The sequence below is a fragment of the Natrix helvetica genome (assembly GCF_964273705.1).
Source record: "Natrix helvetica genome assembly, chromosome: 2".
Taxonomy (NCBI): domain Eukaryota; kingdom Metazoa; phylum Chordata; class Lepidosauria; order Squamata; family Natricidae; genus Natrix; species Natrix helvetica.
The window spans coordinates 286613416-286639986 of record NC_138552.1 but is presented as its reverse complement, the minus strand read 5'-3'; the positions used below and the strand labels follow the sequence as shown (position 1 = coordinate 286639986).

General features: G+C 42.4%; 1 protein-coding gene across 3 annotated transcripts in view; it reads right to left on the bottom strand.

Annotated features, from left to right (window-relative positions):
• NOS2 (nitric oxide synthase 2) overlaps nucleotides 1–26571 on the bottom strand; it is a 50851-nt gene that overhangs the window by 14747 nt on the left and 9533 nt on the right. For all 3 annotated transcript variants that reach the window (XR_014174639.1, XM_081944346.1, XM_081944347.1), the window contains exons 4-21: nucleotides 25047–25128; nucleotides 23903–24016; nucleotides 21962–22110; nucleotides 18679–18841; nucleotides 17734–17825; nucleotides 17254–17395; nucleotides 15415–15554; nucleotides 14712–14886; nucleotides 13865–13966; nucleotides 12384–12578; nucleotides 10644–10726; nucleotides 10418–10562; nucleotides 8561–8665; nucleotides 8424–8473; nucleotides 6876–7050; nucleotides 3705–3837; nucleotides 2019–2097; nucleotides 208–386 (exon numbers count right to left, since the gene is read on the bottom strand). Coding sequence is in view for 2 of the 3 variants with exons in the window: in XM_081944346.1 (XP_081800472.1) it covers nucleotides 208–386; nucleotides 2019–2097; nucleotides 3705–3837; nucleotides 6876–7050; nucleotides 8424–8473; nucleotides 8561–8665; nucleotides 10418–10562; nucleotides 10644–10726; nucleotides 12384–12578; nucleotides 13865–13966; nucleotides 14712–14886; nucleotides 15415–15554; nucleotides 17254–17395; nucleotides 17734–17825; nucleotides 18679–18841; nucleotides 21962–22110; nucleotides 23903–24016; nucleotides 25047–25128 (2303 nt within the window). In the remaining variant the exon portion in view is untranslated. The remainder of the gene's footprint in view (nucleotides 1–207; nucleotides 387–2018; nucleotides 2098–3704; nucleotides 3838–6875; nucleotides 7051–8423; nucleotides 8474–8560; nucleotides 8666–10417; nucleotides 10563–10643; nucleotides 10727–12383; nucleotides 12579–13864; nucleotides 13967–14711; nucleotides 14887–15414; nucleotides 15555–17253; nucleotides 17396–17733; nucleotides 17826–18678; nucleotides 18842–21961; nucleotides 22111–23902; nucleotides 24017–25046; nucleotides 25129–26571) is intronic.

Below are 26571 nucleotides of genomic sequence, written 5' to 3'. Positions count from 1 at the left end.
TCTACTTGCATTTTTATGTGCTTTCGAACTGCTAGGTTGGTAGAAGCTGGGAGAAGTAACAGGAGCTCACTCCGTTAAGCGGCACTAGGGATTCGAATTGCAGAAACTGCCAATATTCTGATTGACAAGCTCAGCATCTTAGCCACTGAGCCACCATGTCCTATCCCATAGCAAAAAAATAGGCGGGAAAGAGGACTCCTAACTTACAATCGCGGCATGTTTCCAGTCTAAAGGTTTCATTGAATGGAGGAGCATCTGCAACACGAGAGATAATGCCATCAACCAAAGCTTCTTGGTTTGCAGGGAGGATCCCAAGATGATCTCCAGGGAGATAGATGATTTCCTGATTGGTTTCACAGGAAAGTTTAATTAGCATGGTAACACGGCTGAAAAGGAAAGGGAAACACAAACCCATTTTAAGTCAACCGTCACAGGATTTCCTTGTTTAAAACCACAGACAGGATACTTCTCAAACTTCATGCTGGAAGCATTACGGTGTGATTCTTTGGCACCATTTATGGGAAGACTTTTGAACTTCAATACATGTCATTATATTTTTAGTTGAGGGAAGGGTTCTAGAGCCATAAGCTACATAAACCATAAGCTAACAAGATAGACAGTAAGGACTGGATTGCCTTGGTTTTTTCTTGCATTTTTTCTTTGAAAAACAATTCACGCCTGATCCAAGAAGCTTCTTCAGTTCTTGGATGAAAAATGAAACATTTTTCAAAGGAAAATAACCAAGAAACTCCAGCTACCTTTAGGAAAAAGCACCTTTGGGATAACCATGACCTGGATGATTGTGAATATCTTTAGACAAGGATTTTAAACTTGTGTACATTTAAAGATATAATTGACTAACACCAAGGGATTAAAAAATGTTAACACCTTTTCCAGCAAGAAAAAGGAATATTTATTGATTGATTGACTGATTGCCATGTACAGGTTGGTAGGTCTTTTAAAGACTGAACGTAGCTTTTGGCCCTTAAAAAGAAATGTCTCTCTTCCTTATATTGAGCTAAAATTCAGTGACTTTCAGTGTTATTTTATTTTGGAACAATTATATTCAATCATTTATCGGTACTATGTAATTCTTTTATTGAAATATAACTGTATTTTTGTATATATAATCACTTGGAAAAGTTTAGGCAATTCTGGTCAAAATGCATATTTAAGTAAAAGGTAAAGGTTTCCCTTGCACATATGTGCTTATCGTTCCCGACTCTAGGGGGCGGTGCTCATCTCCGTTTCAAAGCTGAAGAGCCAGCACTGTCCGAAGACGTCTCCATGGTCATGTGGCTGGCATGACTCAATGCCGAAGGCGCATGGAGCACTGTTGCCTTCCCACCAAAAGTGGTCCCTATTTTTCTACTTGCATTTTTTACGTGCTTTGAGAACTGCTAGGTTGGCAGGAGCTGGGACAAGTAACGGGAGCTCACCCCGTTACGTGGCACTGGGGATTCGAAGCGCCGAACTACCGATCTTTCTGATCGACAAGCTCAGCGTCTTAGCCACTGAGCCACCGCATCCCTCATATCTAAGTACACAATAGCTAATATAACCACAAAGTTGGCACAAAGTTAAAAATAAAATCTTTCTCTGCAAATCTGAATGCATATTTTATGTGCAGTTAGAAGTTTAATGGGTTCAAACAACAACAACAACAACAAAAGGTTAAGTTTTAATTTTTATAAATTTGTACAGGGGAAATAAATTCGATCTTAGTTATTTGTATTTTGATTGTATGATTTTAATTTTTACCTGTACACCGCCCCGAGTCCCTTTGGGGAGAGGGGGCGGTCTAGAAGTCTAAATAATAATAATAATAATAATAATAATAATAATAATAATAATAATAATAATAATAATAATAGTAATAATAATAATAATAATAATAATAATAATAATAATAATAATAATAATAATAATAATAATAATAATAATAATAATAATAATAATAATAATAATAATAATAATAATAATAAAAAACAGGGAGTGTGGCAAGCAGGAAAGAATACCTGGACTGTGAACTTTGAAGATTCTGCCGAAATTTGAGGGTCAATGGAACTACATTTTTCCCATGAATATCACCAAGTGCTACAGAGAAAACAAACAAAGAAACAAACTCTGTTAAGAAAAAATTGGACCATTCCAGATAAAACCAGCGGTCACCAACTGGTAGTCCGTGAGAAAATTTTGGTGGTCCGCAGAACAATTATCTGCATTTTTTATATTGCACTAAATCAGGGGTCCTCAAACTACGCTCCTTGGGGCGGATATATGCAATGAACATTTGTGTTGCTGCAGAGAGTCTCCCCCTTTGGGATCTTTTTGGGGGCAGAAATTCTGACTCAGGATCTGCTTGCCCTCCTGGTGCAGGACTTTGGCCGAAGGCTGGAGGGAAGCACCACTGGTGTCGAAGAGCCAGAGGGCCTTGTTCCAGTGGGACTGCATCATGGCCTGGAACTGGCTGACCATCTCTGTCCACAGTTTGTGCCAACATGTCTGTCTTATTAAATTGGAGCTTTAAGGATAGCTCTGCCTTGGACTCTGATTTAATTCTGCATGATATTTGGAACACTGACATTGTGTATGAGTTTGTAGTCGTAATTTTGAGGAGAGGTCATAACTTGCTTTTTTCAAATCTTTAAACAACCATTAAGTGATTGCAATTCAAGGACTACTTGTTTGCCTTTTGAATGGACTAGAAGACCTCCAAGATCCCTTCCAACTCTACTATTGTATTGTATTGAATGTGAGTCTCTGCACAACTAGAATCTGTATTTTATGATTGTTGTGTTGTTTTTAACACATACAAGCTGCTAATTGAAGAGAAGCAAATGTCAATTTTAGTTTATTAACAATTTATATATAACTCATCTGTTATTAGATTCAGAACAGAACTGAAAAATGTGAGTTCGCAATTATGATTTCAAGGGTATAATTAAAATTATAATTACCGTATATTGTCACCCAATGGATGGGCACAAAATGGAGAATATGCTTTGTTATGAGCTTGGAATAAAACATAAAATTTGAAACATACAATTGTCACCTTTTAATGATGGAACAAATTAAACAGTGTGTATGGAACGAGAATCGGAAATAATTCCTTGTTTTTATTCATTAGAACACAAAAGTGAGTCTCCACACAGCTATCCATTTGCGAATGTACAAATAAGATAATGTAAAATAATATAAAAATAATATATGTTTTTAAAAAATAAAAATAAAAATACAGATATTTATTTTAAATCTTCTGCTTGGCCAATTTTATGTTGTAGATAGGACTCAACGCTTATTCTACCTTGTTTGTAGGCCTGTGATAAAAAACGAAGCACAATTTTGTTTCAAGTTGCCATTGTTTCCTCGGGTAGATTAACTCAAGACAAAAGGCTTAATTTTGTCCTGAGTTTGGAACAAAACCCCCAAAACAAGATATTTTGTTCAAAATTCAGTACCCATTCCTTTTGATTTTTGACATATTTTCCTAATAACTAGTAGGATGTATTCCATGAGTTAAAACACTGTTTTCCAACCTTGGCAACTTTAAGAAATATAGGCTCTCAGAATTCCTCAGGCAGCATAAAATCCATACATCTTAAAATCACCAAGGTTGAAAAATACTGATTAAAAAGGATCAAAGTGGTGATAGTATCATTCAATTAAAAATAAAGACATTTAAGGATCAGAGGAGACCATACCTTTCTCTAACTCCAATGGCTGAGAATCATACACAATCCTAAAATCCTTGGGGTTCCAGGTTTCCTTGCATGTATATTCTTTTGGTAACAGGATCTTGTGCTTTCCACGGATATCAAACATTTCACAGGCAGTCTTCTCAAAAATAGATAGAAAAAGAATAGATGAAAGTTATCGAGGATTCTGTAATGTAATCACGGAGAGCCTTTGGGTTTGTCATCTTGAACCTTCCAATTAGGGGGGTTGAAGGCAAATGAAATTAATTTCAGTCAAGTGGCTTGTTTAAAAAGATGATTTCAATTCACAAGCACGGCAACTGCCAAGATTACGCAAAACAACAAAGCTTTCTCCCTTCTGGGGAGGCCAAGACTAATATGTGCGTGGAGAAGGCAAGGGAGAGTTTTCAATGTAATTAACATCCATTATGCATGGAAGTGACATGATTTGCTTCTTTGGAAAGCAAAGCTGGATTAGAAGATTAGCCCCATTGTGCCTTAGAACAATTTAATGGATAACTAGGGGACACTGTTGGAAATGAGAGGAGAACAGCCAAGAAAAGAGCCTGTTAATTCAATAGCCTAGCTCAGTGGTGGGCAACCTTTTTTTTCAACTGAGCCAAATCTCGCCAAAACCACGATTGAAATTTACTTTGAGAGCCACATTTTTAAAACCGAAAATACATAGGATGGTACACTGTTTTTAGTTTCAATAAGTTTTTATTGAGAATATTCTGCATGCAAGTATCCACATAGGTCGGGAGGATACAAATAACACAACTAATAAAACAAAAACTTTAGAACGATATTATTTATCGATAACGTTAAATTCCGTAAAATTTGCCTTACAATGTAGAGAAAATTACATCCTGACATTGACTGACAAAGTCACAACTACTAATGTGAACATTGGCCTTGCATTTCCTTGGATAGTTTGAGTAAGTCAGGTTTGTATGTTGTTGTTTTTAATTTCATCTCTCTCTCCCACTTTCTTTCTTTTTTTCTTTTTCTTTCTCTCTCTCTCTCTCTCTCTCTCTCTCTCTGGCTCTTTGTCTCTCTCTCCCTCCCTCCCCCATCTCTGTCACTCTGTGTGTGTGTGTGTCTGTCTCTGTCTCTCCCTCTGTCTCTCTCCCCTCCCTTCCTCTCTCTCTGTCACTCTGTGTATGTGGGTGTGTCTGTCTCTCACTCATTCACTTAATCACTCACTCTGTGTGTGTCTCTCTGTCTGTCTATCTTTCTCTCCCTCCCTCCCCCTCTCTGTCTCTCTCTGTCTGTGTGTGTGTGTGTGTCTGTCTGTCAGTCTCTCTCTAATTCCCTCCCTCACTCCCTCTCTCTGTTCCTCTCTCTGTCTGTCTTTCTCTCTCACACACACACACACACACACACACACACACACTGTGGTCACCTTGTTGAGTGTTCCAATCACATTTGAAACACTCAACAACTGGCCTGCATTTATGGTATTTTGCAGCATTCTGCAGTCATAGGACCAAAATTGGTTGTCACTCGCTCGGGCTTTTGCAGAAGCTTCCCTCCGAAGCCCGAGAGGAGGGAGGGGAGCGGGCACCCGGCACACAGAAGAGCCGCATTAAAGGGTGTAAAGAGCCGCATGTGGCTCCCGAGCCGCGGGTTGCCCACCACTGGCCTAGCTAATCTCCATTGGGGTGTCAACACAGACTCTACACAGGCTTTCTACAAGAAGAAACAGGAAGTGAAACAGCAATTGGTAAACATATACAAGTAAGATGAAGGTAAAGATTCCCCTGCACATGTCTGCTAGTCGTTCTCAACTCTAGGGGGCAGTGCTCATCTCTGTTTCAAAGCCGAAGAGCCAGCGCTGTCCAAATACGACTCCGTGGTCTTGTGGACAGCATGACTAAGCACCGAAGGCGCTGGGAATGCTGCTACCTTTCCACCAAAGGTGGTTCCTATTTTTTCTACTTACATTTTATGTGCTTTCAAACTGCTAGGTTGGCGGAACCTGGGACAAGTAATGGGAGCTTACTCCCTTATGCAGCGCTAGGGATTCGAACCGCAGAACTGCCGACCTTTCTGATCGACAAGCTCAGCGTCTTTGAGCCATTTTTGTTAAATGGCTGCCGTGTTTAGGAAGTTGATGAAAAAGTAATTTTAAGACCAATCTTTGCCCAAACTTTGCAGCTTGCAAAGCCAAGGAAAATTGAAGAAGACCCTAAGTGCAGTTGTGGTTTAACTTAGCAATCTCTTTGCTTAACTGGAGCTGCCAGTCTCAATTGTGGTTGCAAAATGAGTACTATCTGTAAGTTAGTTACAGAGGCTAGGGGTACCTTTCTATAAAAGTCAAATACATTTATTTTTGCTGTACTGCATTTATCTCATTTAGATTCCCTCGTTCTAGGCTCTCTCCCCCAGGATAAATAATGTTTCTGGGCTGGGCCAAACCTCAAACCTCTCATTTCTCCCAGGGAAATCAGCTGAAGCAGTGTCTTTCAAATATGGCAACTTTTAGATGTGTGGGCTTCAATTCCCAGAATTCCTCATCCTGCCTGTGAAATTATGAGAATAGAATAGAATAGAATAGAATAGAATAGAATAGAACAGAATAGAATAACAAAGTTGCGAGGGAACTTGGAGGTCTTCTAAACTAACTCCCTGCTTAGGCAGGAAACCCTACACCACTTCAGACAAATGGTTAACCAACATCTTCTTAAAAACTTTCAGTGCTGGAGCATTCACAACTTCTGGAGGCAAGTTGTTCCACTGGTTAATTGTTTTAACTGTCAGGAATTTTTTCCTTAGTTCTAAGTTGTTTCCTTCCTTGATTAGTTTCCACCCATTGCTTCTTGTTCTACCCTCAGGTGCTTTGGAGAATAGTTTGACTCCCTCTTCTTTGTTGCAGCCCCTGAGATATTGGAACACTGCTATCATGTCTCCCTTAGTCCTTCTTTTCATTAAACTAGACATCCAGTTCCTGCAACTGTTCTTTATATGTTTTAGCCTCCAGTCCCCTAATCATCTTTGTTGCTCTTCTCTGCATTCTTTCTTAGTGTCTCAACATCTTTTTTTGAAGCTGAAGTCCACACATCTTAAAAGTTGCCAAGTTTGAAAGACACTGAGTTAAATCACTGGATTCTGGTATCCGCTGCAGAGACATTGGAAACTCGGAAACTCGCTGGGCATCGAGGTTATTATAGTTACCTGAAATGTAAGAACGGCCCAGTTCCGAAAAGCTTCTTCTTGCCCGTTGAGTTCATCTCCTTCACCCATTGGGCTGACTGGAAATGCCCCCAACTGGGCAAGTTTTTGGTGCACAAGACGGGCAAAGGCACAGAATTCTGGATACATGCTTGAACCCAAGCCGAAGACAGCATACCTGTTTCAAGAGAAAAGCTGCCTTAATGCTGGATTTTGAATAATAATAATAATAAATGAACAAAGTATGGGTGTTGAAGGAGATCTCATGTTAAAACAGGCATTTTTCCTTTTGAGATTGTCCCTGTTGAAGTACCTCTCTTAACAACCTATTGAAATGTTCACAAGCCTGCTGCTTGATAGAACTGAGAATATAGTTGCAGCCCACCACTGAGAAGATATTAGATTGTGTAGAAATGATAGATTTACATTGAAAATCAAACAGAAAGAAGACACAGAATATTATCAAACATGGAATTTATTTTATCAATGACTGGGGAAAAAGGGTGGAGAGTAAGAAGGGGATTTGTATTGTTAAGCAATTTAAATATCCAGACAACACGATGTTTATTAAGCACTAAGAAATGTAATAAATAGAACAGCGATGGCGAACCTTTTTTGGCTCGCGTGCCATAAGTGGGGGGAGCGCAGGGGGGTCATGTGCAGGCATGCCGCACCCATAATGCAATGCGCGACCCCCCAGTGTGCATGCCCACACTACAGGCGCGACCCCCCCCATTTTTGCATGCTTTTTTCGCCCTCCCCAGGCTCCAGAGACAAACCTCGGAGGGTCGTTTTAAGGGCTCTGAAGGCTTCAGGGACTTTCAAGAGACTTCCCTGAAGCCTTTGGAGCGCTCAAAACAGCCCTCCGAGCAAACCGGAAGTGCATTCCTGAACTTCCGGTTTGCCCGTAGGGCTGTTTTTTTGCGCTCCGGAGCTTTCAGGGAAGCTCATGAAGCCTCCGGAGGTCCTCGGGGGGGGGAGGACTCTTTTTCGCACTCCCCAGGCTCCTATAAAGCCTCTGGAGCCTGGGGAGGGCGAAAAATGGCTTTAAAAAAGGGTGAACTCAGCTGACCAGCATGCACATGCGCGCTGGCCAGCTGACAGGGCAGCGCCTTGCGTGTCCTGACAAATGACTCCGCGTGCCACATGTGGCACGCGTGCCATAGGTTCACCATCACTGAAATAGAACATTAATTTTAAAAAAGAACATAGTCAGCGTACTGCTGGATTGAACCCCTGGTCCATCTAATTGAGCAATCTCTTCTCATAGTGGCCATCCAACTGTACAAGGAAGTCCACTGATCTCCCAGTAGATAATCTTAAAACGTAGTCCTATTGCCAACAAATTATGAGCCATTGATCCCCACTGAAACCATTGAAGTTATAATCAATATATACAGAGAATTCCAGATTGGGGCAAACTAGTTTAGATTATATTATAGTAGATGAAATAAATGAGTAGCAGTTCATCTTAAAATAACGGCACTTAAAAGATTCAATAAAGAATATAAATTGGTTAACTGGGATAAGCAAAATTCTGGAAGTAATTACCGGAATTTGTTACTCAGTTGTTTCATTGATAAGAGGGCATTCTGCAGAGTCTATAATAAAAAAGAAATACTGTTATATTGCATGGATAGTCTGATTTATTGTAGAAAATCATATATAGCAAACGTTAAAAGCATTACTTTGCCATTGCTTGGTGCATCGCCGTTTCCAAAAGTGCTGGTGACCACCAGAAGTAGAGTTTCCTTCTCAAGGTCTCTTAGGTTGTAATCCACCATACAAGTAACCTAAAAGGAGAAAGAAATGTTATCAGGAACTGGAGAAGGTAAATGGAAGTGGATAAAACGTTGTGAGGCAAAAAAAAAAAATCATTGTCCACCCTTCTTCAGAACCTGAAAAACATATGGGTAAAGGAAACGGTTCCCCTTGCATATATGTTTTAGTTGTTCCCGACTCTAGGAGGCAGTGCTCATCTCAGTTTCTAAGCCGAAGAGCCAGTGCTGTCCAAAGATGTCTCCATGGTCATGTGGCCGGCATGACTAAATGGTGAAGGCGCATGGAACGCTGTTACCTTCCCACCAAAGGTGGTTCCTATTTTTCTACTTGCATTTTTTACATGCTTTCGAACTGCTAGGTTGGCAGAAGCTGGGACAAGTAACGGGAGCTCACTCCATTACGCGGCGCTAGGGATTCAAACCGCCGAACTGCCAACCTTTATGATCGACAAGCCAAGCGTCTTGGCCATTGAGCCACCACATCCCTGAAAAAACATATAGTCAGTTGCTAAGTGAACTCCAGCTTCCCTGAAAGCTACCGTGTTTACGTCATCAACCCTGTCTCTGCTTTATATAAGTGGGAGGGCACCAAGAGCCTCAGTGGTGCAGTGGTTAGAGGGCAGTACTGTAGGCTAGTGTGGCTGACTGCCGGCTGACTGCAATTTGGCAGTCCGAATCTCACCAGGCTCAAGTTAGACTCAGCCTTCCATCCTTCTGAGGTCAGTAAAATGAGGACCCAGATTGTAAACCGCTTAGAGAGAGCTGTAAAAGCACTGTGAAGTGGTATATAAGTCCAAGTGCTATTGCTATTGCAGGCTAATTCTGCTGACTACCAGGAGTTTAATCTTGACCAGCTCAAGGTTGACTTAGCCTTCCATCCTTCCGAGGTGCCAAACTGTTGGGGGCAGTAGGCTGACTCTATAAAAAGCTTAGATAGGGCTGTAAAAACACTGTAAAGCGTTTAGTTTAAGTCTGCTATTGCAATTGCTATCTTCTAAGTATCCATAATAATACAGACAGTCCTCAATTTACAATAGTTCATTGGTGACCGTTCAAAGTTACAGCAGCACTGAAAAAAGTGACTTACAATCATTTTTTACACTTAACAACTTTCTATTGCAGCATCCCCATGGTCCAATGATCAAAATTAGGGTGCTTGGCAACTGGCTTGCATTGATGACCGTTGCAATGCCCTGGGATCATATTTTTTTACGACCTTCTGACAAGCAGCCAATGGGGAAGCCAGATTCGCTTAGCAATCATGTTACTCACTTAACAACTGCAGCGATTCGTTTAACAACTGTGGCGAGAAAGGTCGTAAAATGGGGCAAAACTCACTTCACAACTGTCTCGCTTAGCAACAGAAATTTGGGGCTCAATTGTAGTGGTCAGTCAAGGACTACCCGTTTTGCTCTTCTTCACAAGTAAAACAATATTTATAGGTCACGGTCCATCACAGGCATCTTATCAGGGGTGGGATTCAGCTGGTTCGGATCACTTCGGATGAACCGGTAGCTCTGACAATCAGCTGGGGAGCGAATCGGTTTGCTCCGATGATCAGGTGGGCCCGCCTACCCACCCCTGTGCTTTACTTACCTATATCCTCTCAGCTGATTCGCGTGGCAGAGCGGATTGCCGCGCCTCAGGGGTGTTACTCCTCAGAAGTAACGTGGGAGGTACGTTTTGTTAAAACTGTGCATGCACGCAGAGCATGCAATCACGAACCGGTTGTTAAACCGGCAGGATCCCCCCACTGCATCTTACCTTGGTACTGAAGGCACAATTGAACAGATCCCCCAGCTTTCGAGCGAGAGTCTCTGATTTCCCTGTTTCTGTTGCATAGAGCACCGTTGCTTTGATCCTGACAGCCATGGCTCTTCGCATCAACGAGGACGCAAACAACACGGCCCTGCGAAGAAAAACGTTTTCTTTGACCCAGATCCAAGAGTCGATTTTCAGACAGGTATCATAACTTATCCTGGAAACGTACTTGGCCCATGTGCAGAATCTGATCTCTCTTTTCTTTGGCTTGTGTTTCTCATCTTTCCAGATGTGTGTTTTCCAGGCATCCACCTTGAAGGATAGGAGAAGTTGGATGTTTCAGTGTCAGATTACCATGATTTCAGCCAGTTACCCAATTTTGCTTATAAAGCTATCGCTGATTCCACAGACCTATGACTTCTCCTGCAAATGTTTCCTTCACTGGCTCTTTCCTCATTCTGCTTCTATCCCTTATTCCCTTTGTTGTGGAAAACAATTGGATTTCTGCACTGGCTAAATTGAACTTGGAGCATTGATGAATTGTATTTCTTCCTATGGATCCTGGTCCACCACTGGGCCATTCTGAAATCTTTTAGGAATCAAGGAAGCTTCACAAAGGGATACACTTGAATACTGCTGTGTAACAAATAGCAATAGCACTTAGACTTATATACCGCTTCACAGTGCTTTATAGCCTTCTCTAAGTGGTTTACAGAGCCAGCATATTGCCCCCTACAATCTGGGTCCTCATTTTATCCATCTTGGAAGGATGGAAGGTTGAGTTAATCTTGAGCCGGTTAGGATCGAACTGCTGAACTGTAGGCAGCTGGCAGTCAGCAGAAGTAGCTTGCAATATTGCATTCTAACCACTGCACCACCATAGCTCTTATCATTACCAAGCCTAGTTATAATATATTTATACTTTGTGTTGATCACAAACAATTACTTCCTTAATAATGTTCTAAGGCTAAGCTATTCCTTGCTCCCCAAAATTATCTTTTCTAAATTTCTGCTTAGAACTAGATGAAATGTGGGATAATGGTAAAAGAAGGAAGGTAGGATGGACTAAGTTTGAATTAGCTGGTAACAGAGGTGAACTGGTAGTCTGGACTCAACTTTCATGGGAATTATGCTTAGAACCTGGGGAAATTACTCCATCCATCCATCCATCCATTCTATATATCCCTAATATATCGGTTCCAAAGTAATGGAAGCCAATTTGTGGTTGTTAAGGTTCTGGCCTAGAAACCAGGAGACTGTGAGTTCCAGTTCCGTCTTAGGCATCAAAGCTGGCTGGATAACTTTAGCCAATCACCTGGAAACTGTGAGTTCTAATCCCGCTTTAGGCATGAAAGTCAGCTGGGTAACTTGGGCAAGTTACTCTCTCTCAGCTCAACCTACCTCATGGAGCTGTTGAGGGAGGAATGCTAGGTAAGTTAGCCATCTTGAGTTACTTATAAACTACAAATCTAATACATACATACATGCATGCATGCATGCATGCATGCATACATACATGTGTGTGTGTGTGAAATGCCTCAAGCAATTCCAACCAAACTTGGTACAGAAATGACTTACTCTCTGGAAACAAATACTATGGGGGTAAGACACTCCTAACACCCCTCGGGGGGGGGGGGGTGTTGTTCTGTTATGATACAGCCTGCTGTGCCTTAAAATGGCTTCTACTGTGCAGCACAGTGGAGTTGCCATGGTAAAGGCTTCACAGTACTCCACAAGGGGTTCCCTCTGGTAACGGGGAAGATGCAACATTAGAAATTACGTTTGGTCCAGACATTTCCCCCCTATAAATAAATACTCAGGCAACGCCGGGTTATCAGCACTACTTAAAAATAAAATAATTACAAAAGCCAGTTTTTCAATGTTTCATGGGGGAAAAAAAACATTGCCGATTTTGAATTGAAAGATGCTAATGTGAACCGGGCAACCAACTGAATTGAACTGAGCTCACCTGATAATAATAAAATGGTGAAATAATGTAATTCAACATCTCCTGATGGAAGAGGGGGGTAATGCTACCCGAGATGGGGGGGACCAGCCAAACCCAATCAGCCGGACACCCCCCACGAATCCGGTATTCATTCTGCATGTACTTCATGAAGGATTCTGCAGCAGAATGGTGGTCCATGATAGTGATGCTTTGTTTCTAGAAGAGTCACAGACATGTAAAACTTACTTGGCTCCAGTGTACACATTTGTTAAGAAGACTTTCAGGTACATGGCCTTATAAGGCAGTCCTCGAATTACAACCATTTGTTTAGTGGCCGTTTGAAGCTTACAACGGCACTGAAAAGAAAAAGCGACTTACAACTGTTTTCTACACTTGCACCCATTGCAGGATCCCTGTGGTCACGTAAATCCAAATTTGTCATACCCTTGGCAACTGGCATGTACTTACGACAGTTGCAATATCCTCGGGTCATGGGATGATTGTTTGTGACCTTCTTACAAGCCGAGTCAATGGGGAAGTCTGATTCCCTTAACTACCGTCTCCGTAACTTCACTGCAGCAATTCACAGTGGCAGGATAGGTCATGAAATGGGGCAAAATTCATTTAACAACTATGCTGCTTAGCAGGGCTGTCGATTTCACTGAGGGCCGCATCAGGGTTGTGTTTGAACTCAGGGTGAGCCGGAGTGGGCGTGGCCAGGGTAGGCATGGCCAGCTTGATGTCACTTGTGTCAGGGACGCCTGTGGTGGCCCGAGCGCTCTGCCAGTGAAAACAGGCTCCCGAGCTCTGTTTTCAGCTGCGACGGCCTCCTGCCACCATCTGCCAGTGAAAACGGAGCTCGGGAGCCTGTTTTCACTGGCAGAGCGCTCGGCCATGCCTTTGCGGTTTCTAGGGCAGCCCTGCAGGCAAGATCTAAGCACCCTGCGGGCCAGATCCATCCCCCGGGTCTTGAGTTTGACACTCCTGCTGCTTAGCAACAGAACGATAGGTAGCTGATTTAGAAGCAACTAATCCAATCGATGGTGGGGTTCAGTGGTGGGATCCTACCAGTTTAACAACCGGTTCGGTGATCACGAGCTTCGCGCGCATGCACAGTTTTAAGAAAACTTACCTTCCGCATTATTGGTGGGGAGGAAAACAGCTGAGGCATGCCAATCTGCTCTGCCACGCAACTCAGCTGAGAGTATATAGGTCAGTAAAAGGCAAGGGCGGGTGGCCGGGCCCAACTGATCGTTGGTGCGAACCAGTTCGCTCCCAGCTGATTGTCAGAGTTACCGGTTGGCCCGAACCAGTCCAAACAGGTAGAATCCCACCCCTGATTGAGTCAGTTGCTTGCAAAGATTTCCAACAAAACCTTTTCTTCTTTAAAGGGGGGACGGGACGGAAATGGGACACAGTTCTGAACTTCAGACCTTCTCGCTGCAAAGGAAGTGGCTAGAAATAGAGAAGAGCGGCCTTTCGCCTCTCCTTTTTCCACTCACCTGAAAACTATGGAGCACAGCAATGTTCACCTCTATAACAGCTTTGTCTTTCCACAGGGAAGAGAGTTTGTTCGTTTCCAGGCCCATCCTTCTCCCCACTTCCTGAATCAAGCAGACAAAATGGGGGACAAACCATGTGTCATATCCTAGCTTCACTGAAAATGATAGGGATAGAATCAAGATCACGTGAAGTGTTAATACCACTTTATAAGGCCTTGGTAAGGCCACACTTGGAATACGGCATTCAGTTTTGGTCGCCACGATGTAGAAAAGATGTGGAGTCTCTAGAAAGAGTGCAGAGAAGAGCAACAAAGATGATGAGGGGACTGGAGACTAAAACATACGAAGAACGGTTGCAGGAACTAGGTATGTTTAGCTTAAGAGAAAGAAGGACTGGGGGAGACATGTTAGCATTGTTCCAATATCTCAGGGGTTGCCCCAAAGAAGAGGAAGTCAAGCTATTCTCCAAGGCACCTGAAAGTAGAACAAGAAGCAATGGGTGGAAACTAATCAAGGAGAGAAGCAACTTAGAACTGAGGAGAAACTTCCTGACAGTTAGAACAATTAATCAGTGGAACAGAAGTTGCCTCCAGAAGTTGTGAATGCCCCAACACTGGAAGTCTTTAAGAAGATGTTGGATAGCCATCTGTCTGAAACGGTATAGGGTTTCCTGCCTAGGCAGGGGGTTGGACTAGAAGACCTCCAAGGTCCCTTCCAACTCTACTATTGTATTGTATTGTATTGATATACAGATAAAAGCTTTTATCGTCTGCACCCACCCCTCTGCAGGTGCCTCTGGACACCCGAAACACACCTTAACCACCAATCAACCTTCACAAAGGGTTACCTGAAGAATATTGTAGCGCCGGACGTCGCAGAAGTCCCGTACGCCAATCTCAGTCCCCATGTACCAGCCATTAAAAGGACAAGCTGTAAATTCCAAGCCACCAACTTCGAGGAGCATATTAGACACAGCCGGAACTGCATACCACTTCAAGCCCAGGTCTTTAAACCATTCATATCTGCAGAAAGGATCACAAGGAGTTGTATTAACAAGCCATCCATTATCCATTATTTTGACTGGATAACCTGTTGGTTCTTTCATTGTAAATTCACACTGCACTTCAACATCCACTTCTCTTTAAGTTACTTTGTTGGAAGGGGAGAAACACAAATAAATGGAAATTTGGACTACAACGGCCCTGCTATCTATGTTTGGACTCTGTTTTGTAACAGCAGTCTTAGCATCTGCTGAAAGTTTTGGCCAATTATATCATTAAGAGAGTGAGAGAAAAACCTCATTTTGATTAAACACAAAATGAGAAAAGCTGGAAAGCTCCGGGACTAAACATTCTTGCTGTTTCATTACTTGGGGCTCAATTTTGCTCGCCTGTTATCTCCAAGGACACGTTCAACATCGTTTAAACCAAACAAAAGCCAAGCCAACCTGCCCCAAGGTCTCAGCAAACTATCTTGCTTTGATAGAGTTCCTCCACCTGACCCGTCACAAACAGGTCTGGGCTTCTGTCATCTGAAGCCAAGATGCTTACGTGGGATGCTCCATCGACACCTCCAGGATGAGCTCTGGCGGCAATTCAAATAATTCTGGGTCTTGTCCATTGGCTTGCAGGACCAGTGGAAGCACATCAAAGCAGCCATATTTGGCTCTCCAGCCAAGCTGGAGGCAGAGCTGAGAGAAGGGAAAGAGAAAGGTGGTGATTCTTTTTTCTTTCTTTCTTTCTTTCTTGAGAGGAGAGAAAGCATTCGACTCCTTGAAGTTGTTCACAACTTCACAACTCCAGAAGTTGTGAATGCCCCAACACTGGAAGTCTTTAAGAAGATGTGGGATAGCCATTTGTCTGAAACCGTATAGGGTTTCCTGCCTAGGCAGGGGGTTGGACTAGAAGACCTCCAAGGTCCCTTCCAACTCTGCTATTGTATTGTATTGTATTGTATTGAACGCCCAAAGAACATGACTCTGGAACTGGATGCAGTTTCGGTAAAGGTGGAATGCCCTGATCATCTCATGTTTGGACTATTGCAATCAGAGGTGGGTTTCACATTTTGTTACTACCGGTTTGACCCATGAGCGTTTGCTCGCTTCGCAGGCGCCCCTTCTGGCCTTCTTCGCATACGCTTTGCTGGCGCGTGTACCTTCCGCACATGAGCCTGGCCTCAAAAACATGCCTAAATAGGACAGCATAGAGCTAGGGCGGGCCCACACACGATTTCCGCTACCGGTTCGGGTGCACCGGTCCAAACCGGCTGAGTACTACCTCTGATTGCAATGCATTCTATAAGGGATGCAGAATGTAGCAGCACAGACACCTTTAGGCATCCCTGTGGTGGCCCAGGTAACACCACCGCTGCTGTGGGAACTGCACTGGTTGCAGGTTTGCTTTTGGGTCCAATTCAAGGTGTGTTGTTATCATCTTCAAAGCCTTTTATGGCATGGATCCACATTAACTGTCTCATCCAATGGGATTGGTCCAGCCCACTCTCTCATGCAGAAGAGGTATATTAGGAGTTTAGGCTGGCGGGGTTTAGGAGTAGAGCCTTTTTTGCTGTGGCTCCTGCCCTTTGGGACATCATGCCCAGGGGTGAGATTCACTTACCTTCCCTACTGGTTTGCAAATATGAGGACATGCACCTTGTCTGCGCATATGCACCGCATTCTGCGCATGTCAGTGCTTGCACATTACGTCGGGGCAGGTAGGCGGAGCCTCCTGCAGCTGCCGCTACCGGTTCGCCTGAACCGGAGAGAACCGGCTGAATACCATCTCTGATCATGCCCCTTACGGTAAGATCAGCCCCTACCATCTTGCTCTTCTGAAGGAACCTCAAAACCTGGTTCTGCCAACTGCCCTGGGGTCTCGATGGGGATGTTCCACTTTAGAGGTGGTTAGTAGATTAGGAGAAGATCCTACCTCCATCCCAGTCATTTATTCATCCCTTTTATTTAATCTCTTGTTAACATTTAATGCCTTAACAGTGAATGCTTTTCATGTTTTAATGCTCTCATTGTTTCATATTGCGCTTTTATGGTGTTGTAAGCTGCCAGGGAGATGGACGGCATACAGCCAGTTTGGTCTAGTGGTTACAGCATCAGAACAGAAAGCAGGAGACTGTGACTTCAACTCCCATTTAGCGGAAAAGCTAGTTGGGTTATTTTGGGCCAGTCACTTTCTCTCAGCCCAACCCACTCCTCGGGGTTGTTATTGTGGGGGAGGAGTAGGAGGAGAAAGTTGTGTTGGGTATGTTCAACACCTTGAGTTAGTTATAAAAATAATAAAAGCAGGAAACAAATAAATCAATCAATAATATATAAATTTAATACATTAATAATAGTAATAAAAATGCACTACTCTCGATATTTATTTCGTACATACTTGTGTAAATTCCACGTTGGCTGGATCTCCCACAATGGAGCCATCTGGCATCTGGTAGCCAGCATACTGGATGAGTTGATTGTTCCATATTCGGAAGTCGTGCTTTCCATCAGTCCTGTGGGGGAAGACGGTGATGGTGGACCTGTTTCAAGAGAGTGGGAGGGAATGACAGCTTACTCAGTGATTCTATAGATCCCGATGAAGTGTGTGTGTGTGTGTGTATATGTTGTATTTGTACTGATAAGTAAATAAAGGGAGACTAGTATAGATCTATTTCGAGCTAATTAGCTCTCATCAGCTAGCCATACCCTTACTGGGATATATATATATATATATAGACATAGATAGATAGATAGATAGATAGATAGATAGATAGATAGATAGATAGATAGACAGACAGATAGATAGATAGATACACACACATACACACATACACACACACACACACACACACATACATCTATATATAATGGCTCATACCTTATGTTCCCTCCATTCGTAGCATACTCCAAATGACGACAAAGATGTTCAAACATTTCTTTAGCATTAGTGCAACCCCGAGCATCGAACACCTAAAAGACATTAATCAGCAAATGAGAAAATAAAATATTAGCGCTACATGCTTCCAAGTTCGCTTTCCAATCCAATCCCAGACATATAACTTTTGCAATCTTAAATGACTCTTAGATAACCCGTACTTGAATCTTAGAAACTAGTTAGTTTAGCGTGTTTTGTAGATAATAACCTCACAGAAAGGACACTTATAGATCACAGAGCTCCAACTTCGATGAAGAGAAGATCCATCATTTTTGGGTCGCAGGCACATGACCAGGGAGCATGGGGTGTGCGGTGCACCCCCCCCGGCCCGTTTTTGGTTTTGGTTTTAGGAGGCTTCAAAACGGGCCATGGGGGGGCGTGCGCATGAGTGGGAGTAGCGGGGGTCCTAGAATGCGGGGCCAGAGTTCCATTCTTTGTCTTTGTCACTGCGTTTTTTTGTTTGCCAGCTGTGCTTAAACTTTAAGACATACGGTAGACTGATCTGACTCTTATCACTAAGCTCACTACGCATGTCCACATTCTTTTCACATTATTATTCTTTGTTCGCCCGCCAAGAAGGTAGGCAGGAACACTGCCAAAAATGTAATCATTAGCTAGTAAGTTTTGTTTTCATTTTCTTTACAATAAAATGTGTTTCTTAGAATATATCTCGGGTTTATTTTTCTTAATTATGAAGTATACTTCAAGGAAAAACCACGGTTCATCCCTCATTAAATACAATTACCCCAGGAGGGGAACAGGGCTAAATTTCCACCCTGACAGTCTTATCGTTTTTGTGGAGGTATCACTAGGGAATAGGATGTGCTGGATCCTTGGCTTTTTCAGTAGAATCTGGGAAGTCTGGAAGAGCCAAAGCAAACGGATCACCTGTAAATTGGACCACTGGATTCTCCCAATGCATCGAGGCGCATTTCTCCAGGCTTGCTTTGTGGCAAAGATAAGCTCTTCTTTGGTGAGTTGATAAGTTCCTGTTCTTTCTATCTCTTGAGCCACTGCTTCCAGCCGTGTTGTGTGTTCTTCCGTTTCTGCCCTGCAAAGGAAATAAAGGAAATGGCAACAGTGGTGAACAGGACAGTAAGCAATGATGGGAGCTAACACAATTCAGAGAGATTTCCAAAATGATGCAGGGATTTCCCCCTCAAAGAGATGCACAGAAGAAACAAGTGAATGTTGAAAACCATCATTCTTTCCTATGGCCGTCGAGTGATCCCGAATTGATGGTGCTCCTGGGAGGAGAAGAGAGCCTGTAAAAATTCCTCATTACCTTGACACATTGCTGCAGGAGTCATAATAATAAGACTTTTTTTTTGTCTTGCAGCGCCAGTAATATCGTTGTTTGCATGTAAGATTAGAAGTAGTCTGCAAACCTTGGCTCCAAACATTAAAAATACAGCTTTCAAGATAGTAGAAAGAATCCTTCACCTAATGACTTGCTTCCACCATTTAATACTCCATGGTTTGTTTAATCAGCTATAATCAGCACAGTAGTTTATTAAACTGCAAAGCCATAAACCATGGTTTACTAATAACAAGAAATAGTAAAGAGGTTGCCTTCATATTCTGTGCCTAAGCCATAACCCATCAAACCGGGATTGGAAGGGGAATTTATCTATGTAATTGTTAGGACTCAAAAACAACTTGATGTTACATAATCAATGCAAGGAGAGAACCATTAATGACAAGTAATCCTGCCTGATTTATATCATTGTTCCACCATTGCCCTCAGCGCATAAAAAAGCACAGGCATATTTAGGAAAATTCAGCTCCATTTTTCTTCTCCAGTTACATGGTTAAATATTCTTTTAGAATAGAATAGGATTCTTTATTGGCCAAGTAAGGAACTGGGTATGTCTAGTTTAATGAAAAGAAGGACTAGGGGAGACATGATAGCAGTGTTCCAATATCTCAGGGGTTGCCACAAAGAAGAGGGAGTCAAGCTATTTTCCAAAGCACCTGAGGGTAGAACAAGAAGCAATGGGTGGAAACTAATCAAGGAGAGAAGAAACTTAGAACTGAGGAGAAACTTCCTGACAGTTAGAACAATTAATCAGTGGAACAGCTTGCCTCCAGAAGTTGTGAATGCCCCAACACTGGAAGTCTTTAAGAAGATGTTGGATAGCCATTTGCCTGAAATGGTATAGGGTTTCCTGCCTAGGCAGGGGGTTGGACTAGAAGACCTCCAAGGTCCCTTCCAACTCTACTATTGTATTATTGTAAGTATGATTGGACACACAAGGAATTTGTCTTTAGTGCATAACCTCTCTGTGTACATAAAGAAAAATAAAATAGAATACATTCATCAAGAATCATAAGATACAACACTTAGTGATCGTCATAGGTTACTAATAAGCAATCAAATTATACTAGGAAACTAATAAAACAATATAAATTCTTTTGCCAGTCATAAACAGGCACAAAAATGCCTTGGTTTGTTTTCCAACCTCATATACTTCAACCCAGGCTACCTTGCTGGGGAATTCTGGGAGTTGCTCCACATGACTTAAAGTGACCGAAGTCAACAAACACTGAAGAAAGATGAATCTCATCTTAGCAGATACATAAAACCTGTAAAGGCATTGCTTTCATTTACCATGGTATATAGAACAAACCAAGATGGCGATGTTCACACACAGAACTAAGCCAAAGCTAAGCAAGCTGTTTATATGAATGCAGCCGGCATGAAAATTGTTAGCTCTCTACACTATGGTCTCAAGTGGAAGCTCTTCCTAGATTTTGCAAGATACTAAATAATACAGACTTCTGTTATATTGCACACAGTGCATATACAGTAAAGAAAGCAGCCATTGGATCAACGGCTCTTAGCCTTGATGGTCATGAGATTATCTCAGGAGGCCATCTGCTGGGAGATGATGGGTTTCCTTGGCCAGTTGGTTGCCCACTGTGACAACAGACTGCTGGATGAAATGAGCCAGGAGTCTGATCCAGCAGTGCACTGCTTAGATTCTAAATAAATAATTACCCAAACAAATTTCAATCCTGCAGGCCAAAAATGGCCTGCCGAGGCCTCCATCTGTCCTGCCGGATCCTATTAGCTTCTCTTATCTCTCTCCCCCCTCTTTTGATTTCTCCTAGAGTACAGAAATTGTGGTTTTTAGAAATTATATTTCTAATCTCTTGTCAGGAGCTCTTTGGAGATAAGAAGGTCAGGCCTCCCAAGGCCATCGTTTCTGTGCGTTCTTCACCCTTCATCTCTAGCCCCGAGAGGCAAAGCTTTCTGAACATGACAGGTTTCTTCCTTTCAAAGTGAGACTGCTCCAGACTGCTTCTGCATGAAAGAAGGGCTTAAGGAGAGCAGGTGGTAGAGCTACCCATCTATGAAGTTGTCCCTTTATCTGACTTGCCAAGGATGCAAGAGCTGAGAATGCAGATGTGGGTCTCTGCACCAGCCACAAATGTCTGATATAAGAATGCCGTGTGCATCACTGCAGCATTATATAATTTCCATTATCTAGACAAAAAATGTCAGAACATCAAGACTGCCATTAGTCCCTCTCTCACATAACCCCCCCAAAATGTTTTTGATGTTGGTTGCAGGATTTTATGTAAAGCAGCTTGAATCAGTGGTGAGATTCATTTTTTTTAAACTACCGGCTCTGTGGGCATGGATTGGTAAGCGTGACGTGGCTGGCTGGATGTGGCTTAGTGGGCGTGGCAGGGGAAGGATACTGTAAAATCTCCATTCTCTTCCCATTCCAGGGAAAGGTTACTGCAAAATCCCCATTTCCTCCTGATCAGCTGGGACTTGGGAGGCAGAGAATAGATGGGGGTATTTACCAGTTCTCTGAACTTCCCAAAATTTCCGGTACTGGTTCTCCAGAACTGGTCAGAACCGTCTGAATCCCACTTCTGGCTTGGATGTGTGGAAGCAGAGTTCAAATGTAAATGTTGTCTAATTTTTCTTCAGTTCTTTTCTCCGTTCTGAGAGATGCCTTCCCTGATAACCTGCTCTTTCCTTTTTGTTTCACTTACAAACTTAAGACAACACAAAGACAGTTTATTGCTCTATAATTAGAGCAATACCATTATGCCAATCACAGCCTGAGTCTTTAAAAAGGTCTTCCAAAATTGCTGAAAGGAAGTGAATCACAGGATAGAAGCTCAAAATAAGCAAAACAAAAACCTGACTCACTTTTGAAGTGTGTTGTAGAAAAGATGAATAAACTCAGTTGCTTGGAGTAGTAATTTGTCTCTGGGGATCGGTTCCTCTCGGGGACCTCGGATTAACCTTTTCGGATTCATAAGAGATCCCTGGCAAACTTTGTTCTGACAGTTAAGAACCTGGGGAAAAAAATATGTACAGGCAAAAGGGATGGATTAGCAAACACTTCCAGAATCAGCAATAGGGATAGGTGCAAGGTTTAACCTTTGGGGTGGTTTAATACCCACTTAAATGAAACATTGCCCTTACGATGAAAAGTGCAGTATGGAAAAAATGTGCTCAGGATCTCAGATCAATGTGGATTAATTCTGGATTATTGTACTCCTGAGAATGATATGACCAACCAAGAAAACAAACCAATGGATCATTGAGCAAATCAATCCAGAGTTTTCACTTGAGGTACAAATGACCAGGCTCAAATTATCCTACTTCAAACACATTGTATAGAAACCCAGCTCCCAGGAAAAGGCTCTGGTTTTTTGCTGGTGGAAGGAATGAGAAGAGGACAACCAGCAGCAAGATGGATGAACCACTGGGAAACCTGAAGGACCAAGTTGGAGATAGATAACCCTGGAGAAGCTCTACCTATGTGGTTGCTAGAAGTTGAAAACAATTTGATGGCACATAATCAATTTATCAATTAATATATGACTATAACAAATGAGGGATCTTGGAGTTCTAGTGGACAACCATTTAAATATGAGCCAGCAGTGTGCAGCAGCAGCTGCCAAAAAAGCCAACACAGTTCTAGGCTGCATCAACAGAGGGATGGAATCAAGATCACGTGAAGTGTTAATACCACTTTATAATGCCCTGTTAAGGCCACACTTGGAATACTACATTCAGTTCTAGTCGCCACGATGTAAAAAAGATGTGGAGACTCTAGAAAGAGTGCAGAGAAGAGCAACAAAGATGATTAGGGGACTGGAGACTAAAACATAGGAAGAACGGTTGCAGGAACTGGGTATGTCTAGCTTAAGAGAAAGAAGGACCAAGGGAAACATGATAGCAGTGTTCCAATATCTCAGGGGTTGCCACAAAGAAGAGGGAGTCAAACTATTCTCCAAGGCACCTGAGGGTAGAACAAGAAGCAATGGGTGGAAACTAATCAAGGAGAGAAGCAACTTAGAACTGAGGAGAAACTTCCTGACAGTTAGAACAATTAATCAGTGGAACAGCTTGCCTCCAGAAGTTGTGAATGCCCCAACACTGGAAGTCTTTAAGAAGATGTTGGATAGCCATCTGTCTGAAACGGTATAGGGTTTCCTGCCTAGGCAGGGGGTTGGACTAGAAGACCTCCAAGGTACCTTCCAACTCTACTATTGTATAGGGCTTCCTTTCACTGAAATGTTTGCTGTACAGCTATGTATGTATGTACAGTATGTATGTATGTATGTGAATCCATGCCTCTGTTTAGTTTTCAGATTTTTTCCTTTTATGTATCTATTTATGTATTTTGTGTATTCTTCTTTCTTTATTTTTGCAATTAATAAATGTTTAAAAAAATCATTAGATAGAACCTACAGATAACTGAAAGTGAAGTGGTAGCAATCCAATGTGTTCTGAACAAGAATCCAGATGGATTCTTGAGAGATGCCTGCTCAAATTGCTGAAGCAAGAAAAGTGAAAGGAAGGCCGCTATCTTCCTGGGCAAATTGTTTCCCTGCCAACTTCTTTCATTAGTACGGTTTTTTCCTAATTTTGATGGGGATACGCCTTCCTGTAATTTTAAACATAACTGCTGTGGTCTCCACTTGGAATGCCAGATAACAATCCTTCAGTTATTTAAAGAGTCTTCTTCAGCTTTCTCTGAGTAGAGGAGAGTCTGCCGTGGCCACTTCAATATGTGTCTGTGTGGTCTGCTAGAAAGCTAGAAAGAACACCTACTGTAAATCTAAGCATTTCTCTTACCTCTTTGGTCTCATGGTGCAATGCATCTTGAAGGATTGTTCCAGTCTCCCAATTTTTAATTTTTAAATGCCTTGGGCATCTAGATGTTTGTATGGTATTATTCTGGAGAAGTTTCTGAGCAGAAAAACAAAACCCAAAACAACGCATTTGATTAAATTTAATTTGGATTTGATTGCTGTCTTCCTCTCAAAAATCAGGTCTATCCAGAGGTGGGTTGCTAATCTTTTTACTACTGATTTAGGCGCGCTCACCGCTTCTGCACATGCACAGAAGTGTCGGGCAGGTGGGCGGAGCCTCCCGCCACCACTACCACCAGTTTGGCCAATCCAGGCTGAACTGACAGCAACCCACCTCTGGGTCTGTTTGTCTGTCCGTCCGTCCATCCGACTGTCCGCCCGTCCACCCACCCACCCACCCACCCACCCATCCATCCATCCATCCATCCTTCCTTCCATCCATCTATCTATCGCTATCTATCGCTATCTATCTCTCCATCCATCCATCCATCCATCCATCCATCCATCCATTAGAAACTATTCATCTTTATCTTCACAAGAACTCTTTTCAAGGGCCAGAGGCACCAGTACACTTCAGAGCTGAGTAGGACATTGAATTCAGCATAAAACATGTAGCCCAAATACCTCTCACCTGATTACTGTACTACATTGTCTGCCTTTGCATAATATTCTGAGCACAAACTACCAAGTGAATTGGAGTTGATGCTACACAGGAAACAATAAAAACTAACCAGATTTAGCAACTAGATTTGCAACTGTCTTCATTATCCATGTTTCTGTGGATACAGGTTTGGGCACACTCTCACAATTGTCATTTTACAGTCGTCATTTCACTCGTCATTATAACTCAAGCTAGTTTCATAATAAAACGTACTAAAGGCCAAACAAATTACATCTTAGTCTAGCTACTGGATTATGCTTCTCTTCAGAGGAAGCTGACCATCCTATGTCACTCAGAGTTACCTCGAACCACAAGATGAGTGGCGAATAAATGTAATAATAAAGGAATAATTAAATAAACAAAATCATCCCTGGCTCCATGGAGGGTCATATAATCCCCACCTTTGCTTATCCCCTGTATTTCAAAGTCTTAACTTTGGATCGAGGGAGCCCCAAACCAGACTCACTTCTTTTGCCTTCTCAAGAAATGTGATGCCATTGGGTTTCCTGCTCAGACTCTTAACAAGAGCATTTTCCTGCTTTGCCACACTAGAAGAAAGGAGAAATAACAATTCTTTATGACGTTGAGAAATGCATGATGGTAAAGCATTCAGTCTATGCTCAATAAGTGGATATGATCACATGCTTCCACAGAAAAGGTAAAGGTAAAGATTTTTCCGACTTTAGGGTGTGGTGCTCATCTCCGTTTCTTGGCTGAGGGAGCCAGTGTTGTCCTAAGACATTTTCCACGGTCAGGTGGCCAGCATGGCTATAGACTTATATAATGCTTCATATAGCCCTCTCTAAAAGGTTTACAAAATCAGCGTATTGCCTCCAACAATTTGGGTCCTCATTTTACTGACCTCAGAAGGATGAAAGGCTGAGTCAACCTTGAGCCGGTCAGGATCGAACTCCTGGCTGTGGGCAAAGTTAGCCTGCAATACTGCATTCTAACCACTGTGCTACCCACCACTCTTACACTAAAGGTGCACCGAATCCTGTTACCTTCCCACCAAAGTGGTACCTATTAATCTACTTGCATTTGCATACTTTCGAACTGCTAGGTGGGCAGGAGCTGGGGCAGGAACGGGAGCTCTTGCGCAACACTCAGGTCTCGAACCCGGGCTCTCGACTTTCCAACCGACAAGGTGTGTCTTTAACCCCTGAGCTATCGTGCCCTAAGACATCCAAAAACTGGTCTGTTTCTCCTGTCCTTTATGATGACCCTATTAGAGAAGAATGGCTATATGGGTATCCTTGACTTCATTCATAGTTATGGCAGTTTATGACTGTTGTAGCATCCCCACAGTTATGTGATCAAGATGCTGACAAGTGACAATTGGTGTGTATTTAGGATAGTTGCAGTGTCCTGGGTCATGTGATCACTATTGATATCCTTCCCAGTCATCGTCCAACAAGCAAAGTCAATAGATGATGCCAGATTTACTTAACAACTGCAGCAAAAAGCGATCATAAAATTGGGCATGTCTCACTTAACAACCACCTCACTAAGAAACAGAAGTTCAAGTCCCAGATATGGCCGTAAGTCAAGGATGACATTTATGATTGCACTGACCTGGATGGAACTTTTTTTTTTTTAAAGGGATATCAACTAGTAATGTTATCTTCTTTGGAAGCCATCCTCCTGTGGCATCCCAAATACCCAAACAGATGTAGATAATATATAATAAATTACCCAGGGAAGTGGGTGGTGGTGGTGTTTCCATAAAAACCAATTGGTGACTTATATGCTATATCCTTTTCATTTGTATCATATTTTCTTAAGGTGGCATATGTGTTCCCCACTGTTGCCATGCTTGCTAGAAAGTTAAGCGATAAAGCAGGCTGAAAGAGACTGATCCAAGGACACCGAGATAATTTTCTGGCTAAGATGTAGATCTGAAGTCATAAGTCCCCAGATTTATTTTTATACTTTCTTAAAGTTGAAAAAGCAAATGACTATTGAAAAAACATGTGTGAGGAAACTGCACC